This window comes from Macadamia integrifolia, chromosome 3 (genome assembly GCF_013358625.1).
Source record: "Macadamia integrifolia cultivar HAES 741 chromosome 3, SCU_Mint_v3, whole genome shotgun sequence".
NCBI lineage: Eukaryota > Viridiplantae > Streptophyta > Magnoliopsida > Proteales > Proteaceae > Macadamia > Macadamia integrifolia.
In genome coordinates, this window is record NC_056559.1 from 32,157,081 (window position 1) to 32,175,828 (window position 18,748).

At 37.9% G+C, this 18,748-nt stretch overlaps 2 protein-coding genes across 2 annotated transcripts in view; one reads left to right on the forward strand and one right to left on the reverse strand.

Annotated features, from left to right (window-relative positions):
- Nucleotides 1–10,436: 10,436 nt before the first annotated feature.
- LOC122074370 lies at nt 10,437–11,026 on the reverse strand. Its single transcript, XM_042639194.1, has 2 exons — nt 10,796–11,026; nt 10,437–10,688 (listed from the first exon to the last, which is right to left on the reverse strand). The coding sequence occupies exons 1-2, from the start codon at nt 11,024–11,026 to the stop codon at nt 10,437–10,439; spliced, it is 483 nt and encodes a 160-aa protein (XP_042495128.1).
- Nucleotides 11,027–13,944: 2,918 nt separating this feature from the next.
- LOC122073937 overlaps nt 13,945–18,748 on the forward strand; it is a 29,583-nt gene continuing 24,779 nt past the window's right edge. The window contains exon 1 of the mRNA XM_042638666.1: nt 13,945–14,045. The gene's annotated coding sequence lies outside the window, so the exon portion shown is untranslated. The remainder of the gene's footprint in view (nt 14,046–18,748) is intronic.

Below are 18,748 nucleotides of genomic sequence, written 5' to 3' on the forward strand. Positions count from 1 at the left end.
AGTCCGCGATTACACGTTCGCACGTTTACGCGGGACGGAGAGACAGGTTTTGTGAGCCTTGGGCCCCTTGACCGTTATTTATTTTTTCAAAGAAAGAAAAAGACGATAACGTTTTAACCGTGAAACAATAACAGGAAAATTACAATATTTCACGGTAGTTTGTGAAGTCTGTAAATTCACAAGGTTTCGTTCGGTAAGTGCCGCAAGGCTCGGTGATCCAAATCCAGATACAGATCCGGATCCGGATCCATAGGATTTACATCTCCCACTGAGCTCGTTGGTGGTTCTTGATGTACACATTATCTAGGGTTGTCAAACAATCGGTTTCAGTCCACTTTTGCTTGGTTTAATTCAGTTCTATATATGTAAAGGGCCAAATTGAAAATGACCTGTTAAGGTGTTGTTCAATTTTGATCCGTTCTGATTGTTTTGGGTTCTTTTCAATTATCCTTAACGATCACTAACCTGAAGGGAATAGCTCAGTTGACAAGGGAGTTTTTCCTTAAATACGTGCGATTTTGAGTTTGACTCTTCTTATTTCTTTAGGATCATTCAAATAGGGGTGTTTCATACTGATTTTTTAACCCCTAATATTGTCGCCCCGTCTCTCTCAAATTATTAAGACCCTACAAATCAACATCAAATCATTGTCAATCCATTTCAATGAAAATCACGATACTTCAAAGGAAAAAAAAAATCTTCAAGCTAAGCTTTATAGTAATATGTCTTGAAAATGACACAAAGAAAAATACATATAATTAATAGGATGCCAAAGCCACTTGCAATGAGAACCTTTACTTTTAGTTTCATTTTCTTGGCTAAGAATTGTATTTGAACTTTAAAGTTAGTCATGGATACTTTGGGCCGGAATGATAATGATTAATCCTATCTCTTAGAGAAGCACAAGAATACCCTTGGATTAAAGAATATTGTTTTAAAAATCCATATCTATTTTTTATGTCAATTAAATCCATTAAAAAACAATCCTTTGATCCATATTAATAATTTTTAATTGCTTCAACTAATGAGGCAAAAGTATCCCAAAAATCATCATAGATATTAAATCTACCTTTCAAGAAGGATACATCATACCTAAATGCCAAGTATTGTTGGCAATACTTTATCTTTTGGCGGTGATGATTCTTTAATAGAAAACTACGGTAAAAGGAAAAAAAAAAAAAAAAAAAATCCATGAACCAACCAAATCATCTCTACCCTGAAAAAACTATAATTTCTATTCCAATGTATTATTATAAATTTTCTTATATCTATATTAATTAAAAAAAAAAAAATACACCAACAAATCTCTCACCTGAGATTTATGTTAATGGTATTTTGTTTGTTTAAAGCATAGCATGCTAGTATTTATGCCAGCAAGGGGTTGTCCTGGTTTGGCCACATTAGCCTTCCATGTGATATTGATCATAGAATGTTGATGTTTTTCATATTTTCTTATGGTTAATAATGTAGTCAATTTTTCGGTAAACTGGTGATTTGATCATAAAAAAATATGAAAGCTGAGAATTTATTCTATCCCAACTCTAAGTCTAGATACCAATCATTTATCCACTGGAAACCTTTTAATGGTGGACAAGGAGCCATGTTTCATTGGCAAAGTTTGTGGGTTTACTATAACCAAACTAGTTGCCTAATTAATGTGTCCTACCAAAACAAGTAATTAATTAAAAACAAAAACGTTTTACTAGGTCATGATTATATCTAGGAATTAATGTTATAAGAGTGTCATTCTAATTCAATCTATCTAACGCAAATAGCTATTTTCTAATACTTGATTAAAAATTATTAGTTATGGCTTGCAATGCAAACCAACTTGCTAATTCTTAAATTAAGTCAATATTGTAGGAGCAGTTTTTTTTGTACACTATGGATGGACATTATTCTTCCACATGGCAAGTTAAATGCGTTTAAAATTTTGTGGATTGTTAGAATCTCTTGCCTACAAATTGAGTTTTGAAATAAATAAAGTTGGTCAAAGCATTGAAAAATGTAAGACTACATAGATATGCCTACTAACTTATGAATTATTGAGAGGGTCCATGCAAATACATGGAAGGATATACATTTCATTATAACTGAGTTTAATTGATGCAAAAAATAATAATTTCTACAATTTGTAGCATATCAAGTATAATTAAATTGGATAGATTAGCTTATATATCGTAATTGTCAAACATGAAATTGACTTATTGTTTTAATTTAGACAAAACCACAATGTGTTCAACTTCAAAAAAAATAGAGAAAATTGCATTGCCACCCCTTGAACTTTAGTCCTTATTCAACGTCACCCCCTAGACTTTTCGAAACGTCAAAGCCACCCCCTAAAAATTCAAAAAATTTCAAATCGGTCCCTGCCGTTAGCCGACTGTGTTAAATGAATGAAAACCGATTAGTTTTTTTATAATATACCCAAAATACCCCCACATATTGTGAGAGGACAATATTGCCCTCTCTTTTATTTGCATCTTCTAAACCCATCTCCCATCTCTCATCTCACTCCTCTCTCTCACTCGGTCGGACAAGAAGAAGAAGACGACGACAGTACGGTAACCTACAACTCGATTCTCTTCCCTTCGGCATCCGATTCTCTTCCCTCCGGCGTGCAATTCTCCCCCCTCTGGCGTCCGAAGGTCTCCCCCTGAAGAATATTGGCTTCTTCTGTTCTATCTTCCCTTGTCAAATGTCGTCTATATCGCTTCATGTACTGACTTATTGTCTATCCTTTATCTCTCTGCCTTGATCTTAATGTTCTACAACATAAATTATAGAGGCTTCGGAGAGAAAACCCAGAGAGATAGAGAGTTACTCTTTAGTCTTTATCTTTCTCTCTCCGTGACTCTGCCCTTATCCTCACCAGATTCATCCGCAGTGAAAGAAATTTGTCTAGGTGGGCATGTGCTGAGGAAGCCATAAACAAGCCATGTACTCATTAGCTTCAGCCATAGTGAAAACAATTTGTCCAAAATCCACACGTTCCCAAAGTGATAATCATTGCCATAAGAGGAAGTAACCTGAGAACTCCATCGCCACCATCACTCTAAGGAANTTCCCTCCGGCTTGCGATTCTCCCCCCTCCGGCGTGCAAAGCTCTCCCCCCTCTGGCGTCCGAAGGTCTCCCCCTGAACAATATTGGCTTCATCTGTTCTATCTTCCCTTGTCCAATGTCGTCTATATCGCTTCATGTACTGACTTATTGTCTATCCTTTATCTTTCTGCCTTGATCCTAATGTTCTACAACATAAATTATAGAGGCTTCGGAGAGAAAACCCAGAGAGATAGAGAGTTATTCTTTAGTCTTTATCTTTCTCTCTCCACGACTCTGCCCTTATCCTCACCAGATTCATCCGCAGTGAAAGAAATTTGTCCAGGTGGGCATGTGCTGAGGAAGCCATAAACAAGCCATGTACTCATTAGCTTCAGCCATAGTGAAAGCAATTTGTCCAAAATCCTCACGTTCCCAAAGTGATAATCATTGCCATAAGAGGAAGTAACCTGAGAACTCCATCGCCACCATCACTCTAACCAAAACCAAACGGAGAAAGTTGATGAATTGCAAACAAATATTCATAAAAATTCAAACAAAACTGAGCTCAGGGACTTGGGCCATTATGATTTAACTTTAGATTGTTACCCTCACAGTGACCTTATGTGATTTGGTCAACAGGTACCCCTTTCTTCAAATTACAACACCTCACTTTCCGACTGTCCTAGCGTTGCTCTTGCTGGTACCTGAGGAAGCATGCACAACAGTAAACATCACAGATACAGTGTTGGATAGAGAAAATCAGAGATGCTCAACTGTGACAAGTTTTGATGATGCTGCAAACCTTCCTAGAAGCACCAATCCCTAAAATATTGTTCGGACGCCGGAGGGGGGAGAATCACACGCCGGAGGGAAGAGAATCGAGTTGCAGGTTACCGTACTGTTGTCGTCTTCTTCTTCTTGTCCGACCGAGTGAGTGAGAGGAGTGAGATGAGAGATGGGAGATGGGTTTAGAAGATGCAAATAAAAGAGAGGGCAATATTGTCCTCTCACAATAGGTGGGGGTATTTTGGGTATATTATAAAAAAACTAACCGGTTTTCATTCATTTAACACGGTCGGCTAACGGCAGGGACCGATTTGGAATTTTTTGAATTTTTAGGGGGTGGCTTTGACGTTTCGAAAAATCCAGGGGGTGGCGTAAAATAAGGACCAAAGTTCAGGGGGTGGCAATGCAATTTTCTCCAAATAACAATGACATTGTACTCTTACCATAATATCCCCTCAAGTCCTCTATACTCTAGCTCCTTTCTTTATTGAGGCAAATACACTTTCATAAGCTCCTAAATAGTGGGCCCCTTCACTTCTTCCCCAGCCTGCCCTACAATGTCTTAAAAATATTCCAATAGTAGGGTCTTTGGTGGCATGTGCTGGGATATTGTGGTAAAAGCAAAGATTAAAGTATTACTATTGGTCACCGTATCGACGGCTAAATTTAAGATATCTATTAGAGGGTAGCATATCGTATCAAAGATATGCTAAAAATCAAGGATTAAAGTATTAGTATCAATCACCATATCGGTCGGCTAAGTTTAAGATACGTATCAGAGATACTTTAAACCATAGGTAAAAGAACCAATTCAACACAACATCGCCCACTTTGCCCTTCCAGTCTGGCCACATGTGCTTTAACATTTTCTATCTATTGCTCCAAGTCTTGTAAAATGTAGGATCATATGTCACACCCAGCCTTCTCTTGGCACAGGTATGCCGGCATTGGATACGTTACCTCACCTAGTCAGCTTGATACTTCCCCAGGATCCAATTCTAGGAGAGTCCAAAACACCACAACCACCTATATCTAAAAGTCATGATCATCAGAGTATTTAGTGGATATATGAAAACAAATAAATAATTCATACTCACCCAGTGCTTCTATGTGATATTTGATATCATATGCATAATGATTCACAAGCTATTTACAACTGACAATTATGTTATAGTGATCCTAGTAAAAACATGTATACCTGTAGTCTGAACCATCAAAATTGTCATCCATATATATATATACACACAAAATATGACATCTTCCAAAAAGGCTCGGATCCTCAAAAAGTATGATTTTCGCGGAAGTATATATTTACACAAAAAGAATAGTCCCTGGTAAGTCTACTCCTTGGAAGTACTGGCCTCCATAGCTGCAGTCGTTGCATTTGCAGTCGAGTCCATAGTCAATTCCATTTTCTTGAAGATTGGCCAAGTTATCCATGGCTACTGTCTCATAATCAGAGTAGGAAGTCGGCAAAATATTGGTCTCAACCTCGACATCTAGGAGTAAATAAAAGGGATGAGCAAGCTCTCTCACAGCTATTTGAAGTTCCTAAAAATCAGAATTTATACATACATTTATTAAATAAATTTGTTAAGTTTAAATTTACCCTAATAGAGTCATTTTCTATTCCCTTATTAGCCCTACAGATCCTCTTTCAGACCTTTAATTCACTGTAAGAATTTGACGGCAAAACAGTCTCTGGAAGCCTAACCGGCTGAAGACTCTGGCCCGACCGGCCGGCCAGATGTCTCCAACCGATTGTCTTTCTCCTGCAGAATTTCGATTCTGCCGGTTTTCTGTAGAATTTCACCTCTATTTAAAGACTTTATTCCTATATTGACAGTTTAATACCTTTAATTCAACCCTTCTACTAGTCCATACATAAATTCCAGTTTTAATTTCTTAATTCATGCATGGAATTCAGCAGAAATTTTCAGATTTCTCTCAAATCAAACCATATTCTTATACAAGTTCATGAATTTAGGTGGGATTTCAAAATCTAGTATCTATATGATCTAACCTCAAATGGAGTTAGCATGCATATAATCCACCATATATTTCACTTTGCATGTGAAGGATCAAGCCTCTAAACATCTTGCATGTGCATTCTTAAACCTCAAACCAGTAAATAAAAATGGGATTTTATTTCATTTCAAGGATATTTTCCTGTTTTAAGAACTCAAGTGAGAATTCTCACATTTTAGTCCCAATCGGCCATAGTGCATGCAACCATTTACATAACTATATATATATATATATATTCCAATTAATCTATTAAAGAACAGAAAGATTAAACTCCATAAGGTCAAATTATTGCTGAAATTTTCAGATTTTCATTCATTTCTCATGTTCCAGCCAAATCGGTCCAAACCCCTTCCAATTTCTGAAATTTTCTCATAATCTAGATGCATGCAGGTGAGATTCTCCTTACCTGTTCACTGAATCTTCCAGCAGCAGCCTAAGTGAGTCTATCTCTTGATCTCCCTCTCTTCTCTTCTTCTCTTCTTCTCTTCTTCTCTTCTTCTCTTCTTCTCTTCTCTTCCTCTTTTTCTTCTTTCTCCTTGCTTCTTCTTTCTGTTCGAATGAGAAAATGAGGGAGAGAAATGGGGTGGTGGTGGCTATTTATAACCCCACTAAGTCTTAGTGGCCCACTACCTGTACTATTATGTAATACATATATGTATATGTCACTCCATATTACTTACACTAATTCCATTTTCAGATTATACATTCCACACCCATATTAAATTATAATTTTTAATTTCATAATTTTTCTTATTTAATATCTTATTATATATTTATATATATAGGGTACCATATGATTTACATTTCCATATTATTAATACTTATAGGTGCTCATCTTTACTTTATAAATTTTCATTCCATTATTTATTATTCATTTTTCTTAGTCACATCAGACTCATAGGAATAGGTCCACATGTCAATGCTTCCAAGAATGGGACCCATTTGGTCAAACCTAACCAATCTGTCCAATCAACAGGCCGGCCTGTCATTTCCAGAACTCTCCAACCTGTTGAGCCAGATTTGCTCTTTTAGAGTCTGTTTAGTCCCTTTTTATTATTGACCCTTATGAAAGGTTAATGAATACCTGTTGGCCCACTTTTCTTGCTGTTTCTTCCAACACTGTTGGCAGAAGGCATAGGTACATGTTGGGTCATCCCTTCCTTCCTGACACTCCACTGCTGCCAGCCAAGCTAGCATTGGCTTCTCTAGTCTGTTACTCTTGCCTATGCAATAGCCAATGTAAAGAGATGAGATTTGGGATGTTACAATTTCCCCCCTCACAAAAATTTCGTCCTCGAAATTTGCAATAGTTATCTGGTAGACCAAACAGTTCTGGGTGCTTCTCCTTCACTTCATCTTCTCTTTCCTAGGAAGCTTCTTGCTACGGATGGTTCTTCCACTTGATCTTCACATATGATATGGCTCGACTCTGGAGTTGATATTCCTTCCTATCATAGAATTCCCTCTGGCTGTTCTTCATAGCTCAAATCATCATCAAACTCCAAAGGTTCCACAACATGTGAAGGATCTAGAATATACTTCTTCAACATAGACAAATGGAAGATATTGTGAAATCTGTCCAGCTCTAGAGGTAATGTCAATTTATAGGTTGTCTTGCCAACCCGATTTAATATCTCAATGGGTCCTATATACCTTGGACTTAATTTACCTCTTTTTTCAAATCTCTTGATGCCTTTGATAGGTGAAACCTTCAGAAATACCTTTTCGCCCACCTCAAACTCTAGAGGCTTTCTCCTGTTGTCTGCATAACTTTTCTGCTTGGATTGAGTTGCTTTGATTCTTTTTCTGATCATATCTACTTTCTCACAAGTAGCTTGTACCAACTCAGGTCCCAAAATTCTCCTTTCTCCCACTTCATCCCAATACAATGGGGTTCTACATTTTCTCCCATACAAAGCTTTAAATGGTGCCATACCAATAGTTGATTGATAGTTGTTATTATATGCAAACTCAACTAGTGGTATATGCTCATCCCAACTATAGCTCATGTCAATAGCACAGGCCCTCAACTTATCCTCCAAGGTCTGAATTGTTCTTTCTGTCTGCCAATCTGTTTGAGGATGAAAGGCTATGCTATTTTTAGTTTTATTCCCATTGCCTTCTGTATACTTTCCCAGAATTTAGAAGTGAAGCGGGAATTACAGTCAGAAACAATACTGACAGGCACACCATGATATCTCACTTTATTATCAATGTACAATTGTGCTAACTTCTCTATGGAGTAAGATATCTTTATAGGTATAAAATGGGCTACCTTGGTCAACCTGTCAACAACTACCCATATAGTGTCATTCCCTCTTTTGTTTCTAGGTAATCTTGTCACAAAGTCCATAGTGACATGCTCCCATTTCCACTCTGGTACTGGGAGAGGTTGTAATAACCCATGTGGCCTCTATCTCAATGCTTTTACCAACTGGCAATTCATACATTTTGCCACATGTTTTGCTACATCAGTCTTCATACCATGCCACCAATAAGTTTTCTTCAGATCTCTATACATTTCTGTCAGGATGTACAGAGTAAGGTGTGCGGTGGGCTTCATTTAGAATCAACTCTATCAGCTTCTCTTCCCTTGGAACACACAATCTGTCACTGAACCATAGAATTCCATCTTTCACTGTGAACCTCAACTCTTTTTGTCGCCCACTATTTACAGCATTAATGGTCTTCCTTAACACATCATCTTTAAGTTGGGCTTCCTTGATCTGTTCAAGCAAAGAAGGCTTAATGGTCATTGTGGCAAGTGCTGTATCTTCAAGTGTCTCCACTTCCACAATTACCTCCAAACCCAACTCTCTTACTTCTTCAATCAACATAGGATTAGCAGTAAGTGCAGCTAATGTAGTAACTTTGTGTTTCCTACTGAGAGCATCTCCTACCACATTAGCTTTCCCTGGAGGGTAGTGAATAGTGCAATCATAGTCCTTCAGTAATTCCAGCCATCTTCTTTGCCCCATATTCAGTTCTTTCTGGGTGAAGAGATACTTAAGGCTTTTATGGTCATTATAAATTTCACATTTCTCTCCATACAAATAGTGGCGCCAAATTTTCAATGCAAAAATGACTGCTGCTAATTCCAGATCATGTGTAGGATAATTCTTTTCATAATCTTTCAATTGCTTAGAAGCATAAGCAATTACCCTGCCATTCTGCATTAACACACATCCTAAGCCCTGCTTGGATGCATCACTATATACAACCAATCCTGATGTACCATATGGAATAGCAAGGACTGGAGCTGTTACTAGTCGGTTCTTCAGTTCCTGAAAATTGTTTTCACATTCTTCAGTCCATTCAAACTTAACCCCTTTTCGAGTTAACCAGGTCATAGGAGCAGAAATCTGAGCAAAGTGCTCAAGAATCTTCTGTAATAACCTATAAGCCCAAAAAACTCTGAATTTCACTAACAGTCTTAGGAGACTCCCAATCCAACACTGCTTTCACCTTTCCAGGATCAGCCTCAATACCTCTAGCAGATACAATGCGTCCCAAGAAATTCACTTGTGATAACCAAAATTCACATTTACTAAACTTGGCATACAACTACTTCTCTCTCAACCTCTGTAATATTGACCTCAAATGAATCGCATGATCCTCTTTACTCTTGGAATAAAGTAAAATATCATCAATGAAGACAATCACATACTGATCCAACATATCATAAAACACTCTATTCATTAGTCCCATTGGTCAGTCCAAATGGCATAACCACAAATTCATAGTGGCCATACCTAGTCCTGAAAGCTGTCTTCTAGATATCACTTTCTTTGACCTTCAACTGATGATACCCTGACCTTAAATCAATCTTGTAGAACGTACTAGCTCCTTGCAACTGGTCAAACAAATCATCTATACGGGGAAGCGGATACCGGTTCTTAATTGTCAACTTGTTTAACTCCCGGTAGTCAATACACATTCGTAAACTCCCGTCTTTCTTCTTCACAAACAAGACTGGAGCTCCCCAAGGTGACACACTGGGTCTAATAAAACCCTTCTTGAACAAATCTTGCAACTGTTCCTTTAACTCCTTCAATTCAGCAGGAACCATTCTATAAGGTGCCCTTGACATTGGTGCTGCCCCAGGTATTAAATCAATACAAAATTCAGTTTCCCTATCTGGGGGTACACTACTCAGATCCTCTGGAAATACATCTGGGAACTCTTTGACTACTTCCAGTTCTTCCAATGTAGCAGTCTTCTTGGTAGTGTCTTGGACACACGCTAAATATGCTTCACATCCTTCATTTAGTAATTTCTGTACTTGGATAGCAGAAATCAATGTCTTCCTATTTTCCTTTGTGTCCTTGATATATAAACTCATCTCCATTCCTAGGTCTAAATAATATCTTCTTCTCAGCACAGAGCACACAAGCTCGATATGCTGACAGCCAATCCATTCCTAGTATGACATCAAAGTCCTTCATATCTATGCAAATCAAGTGGGCTATCATATTTCGCCCACATATCTAAATGATATAGGGTTCATACACATCTTCTAAGTCGACAGTAAATCCTGTAGGTGTACTAATCATCAACTGATAAGCTAACTTTTTAGATTTCACATCGAACTTTGAGCAAAGTTAGAAGACACAAATGAATGTGATGCATCAGAATCAAACAATACATGTGCTAGTATACTAGAGACAAGCACTATACCTGTCATTACTCCAGGTGCAGCCTCGGCTTCCTCGGCTGTCAGTGCGAAGACTTTCCCAGATGCCTGTGACTTCTTGGTAGATGCAGAAGAAGAAGCCACACTTTGCCCGCTTGGTTTCCTCTGAGGACAGAATGTTGCATAATGCCCTGGCTGCTGGCATACATAACATCTCACAATGATGGGCTGGACTGTAGAAACTGCTGGCTGAGACTATGCTGTGTCTGGGTAAAAGCTCGACTAGCCTCTCTCTGTCTGGATACTGGGGCAGAGGAAGAAGCTCCCCTTCCAAACCTTCCAAACTGCCCTGTGTTACCTGCCCTAGCCCTTCTTGCTGCCTGAATTTGGTAGCTTTCCCTTTGCTTGTCCTCAATGGACTTTGCAATCTGAACCACATCAGCATAGTTTTGGAGCCGGTGTGCTACTAGCATAGCCTCAATACTAGATCTCAGACCTTTCTTAAATTTCTGTGCCTTTGCACTGTCATTCTTCATATGTTTTGGGGTAAAATGGTACAAATCCTCAAATTACTGCTAGTACTCTAACACTGACTTAGGTCCTTGAAGCAAAGCCATGAATTCTGACACCTTCCTATCCCTCACACTGATAGGGAAATAGTTCTTATACAACACTTCCACAAACTGATCCCAGGTGGGATATGGATACATGGCTAACAGTATGGGTCTGGTAACCTTCCACTAGGCATTGGCCTCATTCTATAGCTGATGGGTAGCACACATAATCTTCTGCTCATCACTGCAATTCAACACCGCCAATGCCTTCTCAACTCCTTTTACCCATTTTGATGGTGCTAATGGGTCAGAACTCACACCACTGAAGTATGGGGGCCTATATTTCTGGAATTTCTCCATCAACTTGCTTGTGTCTGTCCATACTTGCACTATTGGTGGATTCTCTAAGCCTTATTGTCCTGCCTGAATACCGACAACTGGCACCACATGAGCTGCTTGCCCACTTGTAGTCTGGGGTGCTACTTGTGCAGGTGGAATTAGTAGTCCCTTGGCACGTAATGCTGTGGCCATTTCCTCGATCATTCTAATTTGTTGCTGCTGCTGTTGTTACTATTGCTTCATATTTTGTTGTATTGTTTGTTACAGCCCTTGTTGTATACCTTGGACCATATTGGTCACTATAGCTATTGCATCTTTGCTGTAAGTACTGGTGGTGCAGGAGGTGGCATTGATGCTGTTGCTACTGCTGTTGTAGGAGCAGGTGCAGGAACAGACTCATTAATTCTTGATGTGGCTTCACTCACTCTCCCATCCTCCCCAGACGCCATAGGGGGAGCTCTAGTAGTAGGCCGACCCTTTTCCGGTGCCTTGGTTTTTGTTGAGGTCGAGCCCGTTTTAGAGGGCATATTGGGAATTTCCTGAAAATCATAGCGTATCAATTCTCAATGCTCAACACAAATATATATTGTCGATAAGGATGAGTAATGCAGTAGCTGACCATGTACAAATTTAATATACAAATTTAATCATTCATATCCTAATCATATTTCTATCATACACAAACAATTCACAAAAATCAAGCTTTTATCTTGAAGCTTTTATTTCTTTACTTCCTATTGCACTGGATGATCCTAAGGTCATGTGGGTTGTCAGACTTCAGTCCTGGAGTTTGCTTTGATACCACTTTGTCACACCCAGCCTTCTCTTGGCACAGGTATGTTGGCATTGGATACGTTATTGCACCCAGTCAGCCTGATACTTCCCCAGGATCCAATTCTAGGAGAGTCCACAACACCATAGCCACATATATCTAAAAGTCATGATCATCAGAGTATTTAACGGATACATGAAAAAAAAAAAAATAATTCATACTCACCCAGTGCTTCTATATGATATCTGATATCATATGTACAATGATTCACAAGCTATTTACAATAGTCCATTATGTTGTAGTGATCCTGGTAAAAACATGTATAAATGTAGTCTGAACCATCAAAAACTGTCATCCATATATATATATATATATATATATACACACACACACACACACACACACACACACAAAATATAACATCTTCCAAAAAGGCTCGAATCCTCAAAAAGTATGATCTTCACGGAAGTATATATTTACACAAAAAGAATAGTCCCTGGTAAGTCTACTCCTCAGAAGTACTGGCCTTCGTAGGTGCAGTCGTTGCATTCGCAGTCGGGTCCATAGTCGATTCCATCTTCTTGAAGATTGGCCGAGTTATCTATGGCCACTGTCTCATAATCAGAGCAGGAAGTCGGCAAAATACTGGTCTCAACGTCGACATCTTGAAGGAGTAAATAAAAGGGGTGAGCACTGGTAATGCTCAGTGAGGGGTGGGGGAGAACAAGCACATACATCTATATGCAATGCATGATCCACGCAGAAAATGATGCTCATGAGTCCATTTAATTAGCTATTCCCATTCCCTAATCCATTACTAAGTCTTATAACCTATGGGTATAAGTGCTACCGACGCAGGTGGGATTCCCTACCCTGTACGTTGGGCCTCAAGAATACAAGCTACGCCGCAGGCATGAGCCAACCAGTGCCAATACGGGGCTCGGGCCACATCGGCTAACCCTTAAAAGTAACCCCGTATCATAAATATATCCACAGGCATACAGTACGTTGTATCCTGTCTCACATCCATAACTGATATCACACATCTCATCACAAGTGCACTGCTGATCAGGCAGCCACATAATTCGGGATTAGTCCGTAGCTAACCCACTACGGACAAGGGTTGTAGCACTTGGGGTTGTGATACCTAACCCAGCATTCTAAATGATGCACAACCAATCATTGCAATCACACATGCAAACATGGCACCTGCACGTGACCCATCTCACCTTTCTTACCTTTTTCATTTCCATTCCATCCCATTCTATCATATTAGTACCATCAAAGAATAAATGCAAGTAAATGCAAATGCACAAACACAAGCAATTTAATGCATGAACAACATTAAATAAACACACCAAAAGAATGGGGGATTGAGAAGGGCACCCACTCACCTTGACAATCAGATCCCACTATCTCTCCTCCAGATGCAGAACAAGTTGTCTCACAGTTATTTGAAGTTCCTAAAAATCAGAATTTATACATACATTTATTAAATGAATTTGTTTAGTTTAAACCTACCCTAATAAAGTCATTTTCTATTCCCTTATTAGCCCTACAGATCCTTTTTCAGGCCTCTAATTCACTATAAGAATCTGAGGACAAAACTGTCTTTGGAAGCCTAACCGGCTGAAGACTCTAGCCCAACCGGCCTGCCGGATGTCTCTCACCGATTGTCTTTCTCCTGCAGAATTTCAATTCTGCCGGTTTTCTGCAGAATTTCACCTTTCACTACAACAAAGGAGGCCTATAACTGTGGTTTTTTTGCAGTAAAAGGTCTAACAATCTGCAACAATAGGCTATAGTTGCGGATTGCCTGCGGTTTGCTATCCATAGCTACAAGTGCCGTCACCAAGTCTGTTGCTACGGATTTCACACCGCATGGACAAGGTACTCTATAGCTGTGGATATTTAACTACGAATATATCTGCAGCAAATCTATTGTTGAGGATTTTTAACTGTGAATTTTTTCCACAGCAAATTTATAGCCGCGAATGTTTCCGTTGTAAATCTATTGATGCGGATTTTTAACTGTGAATTTTTTTCACAGCAAATATATAGCTGCGAAAATGTAGCTGTGAATGTTTCCGCTGTAAATCTATTGCTACGGATTTTTAACTACGCTTTTTCCACAGTAAATCCATAGCTGCGAAATTTTTTGCCTCAATATTTATAACTACGCATTTGTAGTAGCATATTTTTTGCGTAGCAAAATCTGTAACTACGGATTTTACTGCGGAATTTTGTGCTCCAAAATTTGTAACTACGATTTTATAGTGATGAAATTTTTTGTGTAGCAAAATCTATAACTACGGAATTTAGATGTGCAGATTGTCACCTCAATTTGTAGCTACGCTTTTGTAATAACGAATATTTTGTGTCAAAAAATCTATAGCTGTAAATTTTAATTGTGAATATTTTATTTTAAAAACATAGATACAGGATTTTTGAGTGATGATAAATGTTACTGTTTCTTAGACCTATATAATCCATTCAATACACAATCCATAATAACATATATATATATATATATATATATCCTGCTTATCATTCAAATCACTTAAAAAAAAAAATGCACTCCACTAGTTTTTAAGTGCTTCTTGTTCAGGTCCAAGCCTCCCAAACTCTATATTTGAGTTTTTGAGTTATTTCCTGTAATAAAAAAAATATATATATATTTTATAATCAAATTATTAATACTCATAACAAAATCATTAATTGTGTATCACTTTACCTTATTGCGGTGACTCATTTTGACCATTAGAAATACCGGGTACCTATCACACAAATATAGATAACAATGGATTATCAGTAAGAAAAAGGGTTAAAAATGAAGATCACTAAATTATAAGTAGTTTAGTTTATCTGAGGTGGCCCAGAATCCCTGAATTCTAACAAAAGCAAGGAGAAAGGGAGAAAAAAAAGACCTTCATGTGCTCAACTAATGTCTGTGATCTAGTATGTTTTTCATATCCATCCAATAATAAACAAAAACAACAACAATAACAGTGGATAAACTTAGCACATATATTGGAATTTAACATATTAATGACCATTAGAGTTTAGAAGCAATGAACAAAGGCATGTTAGTTTCTTGAACAAATACTTTGCCTGTAACTACCAAAATCCGAAATAAGGATTCCAGTAACCATAGGGAAATTGAAGGGTCTCAAATATGCAATTCTGAAAGAGGCAACCTGAAGCTGTAAAGCCTATTGGCTGCCTCTTTTGGTCTCTCTTCAACTCTTTAACACTCCACATCCAGTGATTTAAAAACTTATAAGATGATGAGTCATTAATATTTAGATGTCTCCATGCCAGCCTAGGACTTTTTTTCTTATGGAAGCAGTAGCATAGGAGCCTAGGACAATTCAAATCTTGCACATACGTAGATGAAGAGCCACACTGGGTCCCTTCTCCATGACCTGAATCTGTAAGCCGTATTGGAAGTGAGAGGGCAGGCTGCTGCTAATGCACTAACTGGGCTATCCAAGTTAACAATAACCCCCCCCCCCTCCCTTCTATATCTCAGATGAAGATGACATGTAGTGAATACAATACTACTGAAGAGTTTTTCATATGATACTGGCCAGAGGGAATAATACCTTTTAAATATCTGAGAAAAAGATAGGTTTGATTTCAGCTTGGTCAAGTGGACTACTGGTAAAACAGTTTTTGCCAAGTTTGGAAGTGATCTGATGATCAGATTTACAAAGATGGAGTAATCCTACTGGGAATAAGAAAACTAAATTTCTGCACAATCACAGGACAGAGTCAGGGCTTTAAACCAGCATTCACATATGTCAACAAATACACATTGACTAGTGAACTGAAACCCAGAATACAGAATTCAGATTCAGTAAACCAGGAATTTAGGGAGTGTAACTGAAGTAGGTTTCCTGAAATCAACTAAAAAGTGTATCACAATAGAGATCCAATCTGGGCACAGCTGTCTTCCAATACTTGTATTCAATTGCATGAGCAGGAGTGTGTTCATCACCTTTTCATCCATTGTGGATTTGCATCTGAAGTGTGGGCTCACTTGCTAAATGAAGGAATGGAATGCAGAAGACATGGAGATACTTAGAAACTATGAAAATTCAGGTGCTTGTCCTTTTCACAATACTGTGGTCTATTTTTTTGGAAGGTAAGTGATGGTGGGACTTTTGAAAACCATTTGGAACTAGTTCATAGAGCAGCAGATAGGCTTAAGGTTTCATATTTTGTGGGCCTGTCAACAAAAGGAACTCAGAAACACTTCTATGAAAGGGCATTCATAAAATGATGCCTTTCCATCTTTGCTTTCTTTCCTCAATATTATAGCTTGTTCAGGTTTCCCCTTCATCAACAAATCTGCCATATCAGAAAAAAGGAAGCGAAAAAAAAGAAATGAAAATCATTTTGCTCCTTTCTCCCCACAGACCACATAAAAATAGCATCTGGCATCATTAGAGAACTCAACACATTGAGCCATAAGGAACAGCAACCTCACGTCTTAAGGACGTCTTAAGGAGCTACCCAATTGACTCTGAAAAGATGTCAGAATAGCTCAAAAAACTTGTAGACGCAATGTAATAGACGAATAAATATTTGTTCTTCTTTGAGCCCACACTGTTAGCATCTTGAATTTTGTAAGCCTCTCATGTCTATGCTAACAAACAGCACTCGTTATCATATCCATGGCACAAGTTACAGAAACAAGCATATTTAGAACAGAAGCATCTAATATAAAGAACAAATTGGGGAAATTTTGTAATGAAATTTTCTAATTAGCTTGATTCCATTATAAGCAGCAGTAGAGTAGCCTGGGGCGAGAGTCATATCTTGCCAAATCGACCAAGCCCCTTGCAAAGATCAAATAGTCACCCCAAATCCTGGAATCCCTACTAAAGAAAGTTATGAATCACAGTTTTGCAATCAGCATGAGAGAATCATACCTCAAACTCAGTCAGGACTTCTTAACTACACCTGTCGACAGAAACTAAAACTCCAAACAATTTATAATGCAGTAAAGAACAAAACTTTCCAGTTTGAATCTTGTTAAAGAACCTAGGTTTCACCAAGCTTCACCAACTTCCCTGAGATTCAGCAGCACCACCAAGCGCTCCATTTGAGTGAGAGAGAGAGAGAGAGAGCACAAGGACTGAAAGGCAGAGATGAGAAATCAAAGAGATTGAAAGCGAGATGAATAATACAGGAGAGATTGACTTACTAGGGTTTTGTACCACAATTTCGTTTTCTGCGGGAATGAAAAGTGGTAGAGCGTGGGGGTTTTATTTCCCAATAAATTTAAATTTTTAGGGAATGAAAAGGATTTCTATTATTAAAAAAAGAAAAGAAAAAAAGGAATGAAAAGGGTAATAATCTTGGATTGAATTGTTTAGAGACCATTCATATTTGAACTAGAATCGGTCTAATCCAATAGGTTCTTGGGTATTTTGTGGTGAAAAACATAGTTTTTAAGGCGGTAAGGCGACAGAGGCGTTTGAGGGCCTTAGCAATAAGGCGGGCATAAAGAGTCACCTTATCGACTAAAGCGTTCCTATGTAACATTTTTATAAAACCAATCTATTTGGCTCAAATCCTGGTTGAATCCTATTACTCATATGTTAAATAAATATTAAAGGTTCATATTCATACCAATGTAAGATATTATCAAGAAAACAAATCAATAAAGTGAATAAACTAAGTTCATCTTCATCAATCATCAATCATTAATCACTATAATATATTAATATATAATATAAATACATAATTATGAAACAAAATTATAAATATAAAGAAAAGAAGACATAAAAAATACAAGTATTTATTATACTTACCTCTATGATGCCAAAATGAGTGCCTATGTCCTAAGGTCATCCATTATATTTCTACTCCCGTCAAAGAAGAATGAAGCTCACCCTGCCGGAGCAAAATGGTCGCCTGGATCAGTGGTTCTTCCTTGTTCCTTGATTCCTTCTCAAAGCCCTTTCTTAAAACCCTGGACAAAATCCAAACCCTGTTTATGAATCATGTTTTTGTTTTGTTTGTTTTGGTTATTTTTGATGGAGTAAAATTGATCCCATACATCTCAAGTGTTAACAAAACCATACACCTACCAATAAAAAATCTATATTTGGAATCTTCATCAAGTAATTTTAAAATGTGTTAAAAAAAAAAAAACCCCCATAAGGCGGAGAACTGCCTTACCATCTCTAGACCGCATCAGTGCCAAGGCGCTAGTAAGGCGGCCTTAAAAACTATGGTGAAAAATATAATTGGCTCAGGTTTTGGGAATCGGCTCATGAAACTATCCAATTCAAGGAATTGATTCAGATTTAGTAATGGTTAGATATGGTGGAAATTGGGATTGTTGTCAGTCGTTCCCAATCTGAATCGGCTGATTCATCAATCCAATCCCCAATTTTAGAAACCCTGGTGTCAAAAAGTCGGTTCAGTTTGATTTCTGTCGAGTTGAATCGATTTGGTTTAGTAGTGAATGATTCTAACACCAAACAGTTAAGGAACTTCAGTTCTTAATTGATAGTTTCGATCTAGTACAACATTTTAAAAATTGGGGATCGGTCTCAACCAATATTGATATGGATTGG

Bases quoted from the DNA above. Each gene is read 5' to 3' on its own strand.
- LOC122074370 (XM_042639194.1), bottom strand. From the start codon at position 11,026: ATGAAGAATGACAGTGCAAAGGCACAGAAATTTAAGAAAGGTCTGAGA. The intron at 10,689-10,795 runs GTATCCAGACAG...TATGTATGCCAG, and splicing joins GAGCTTCTTCCTCTGCCCCA to CAGCCAGGGCATTATGCAAC.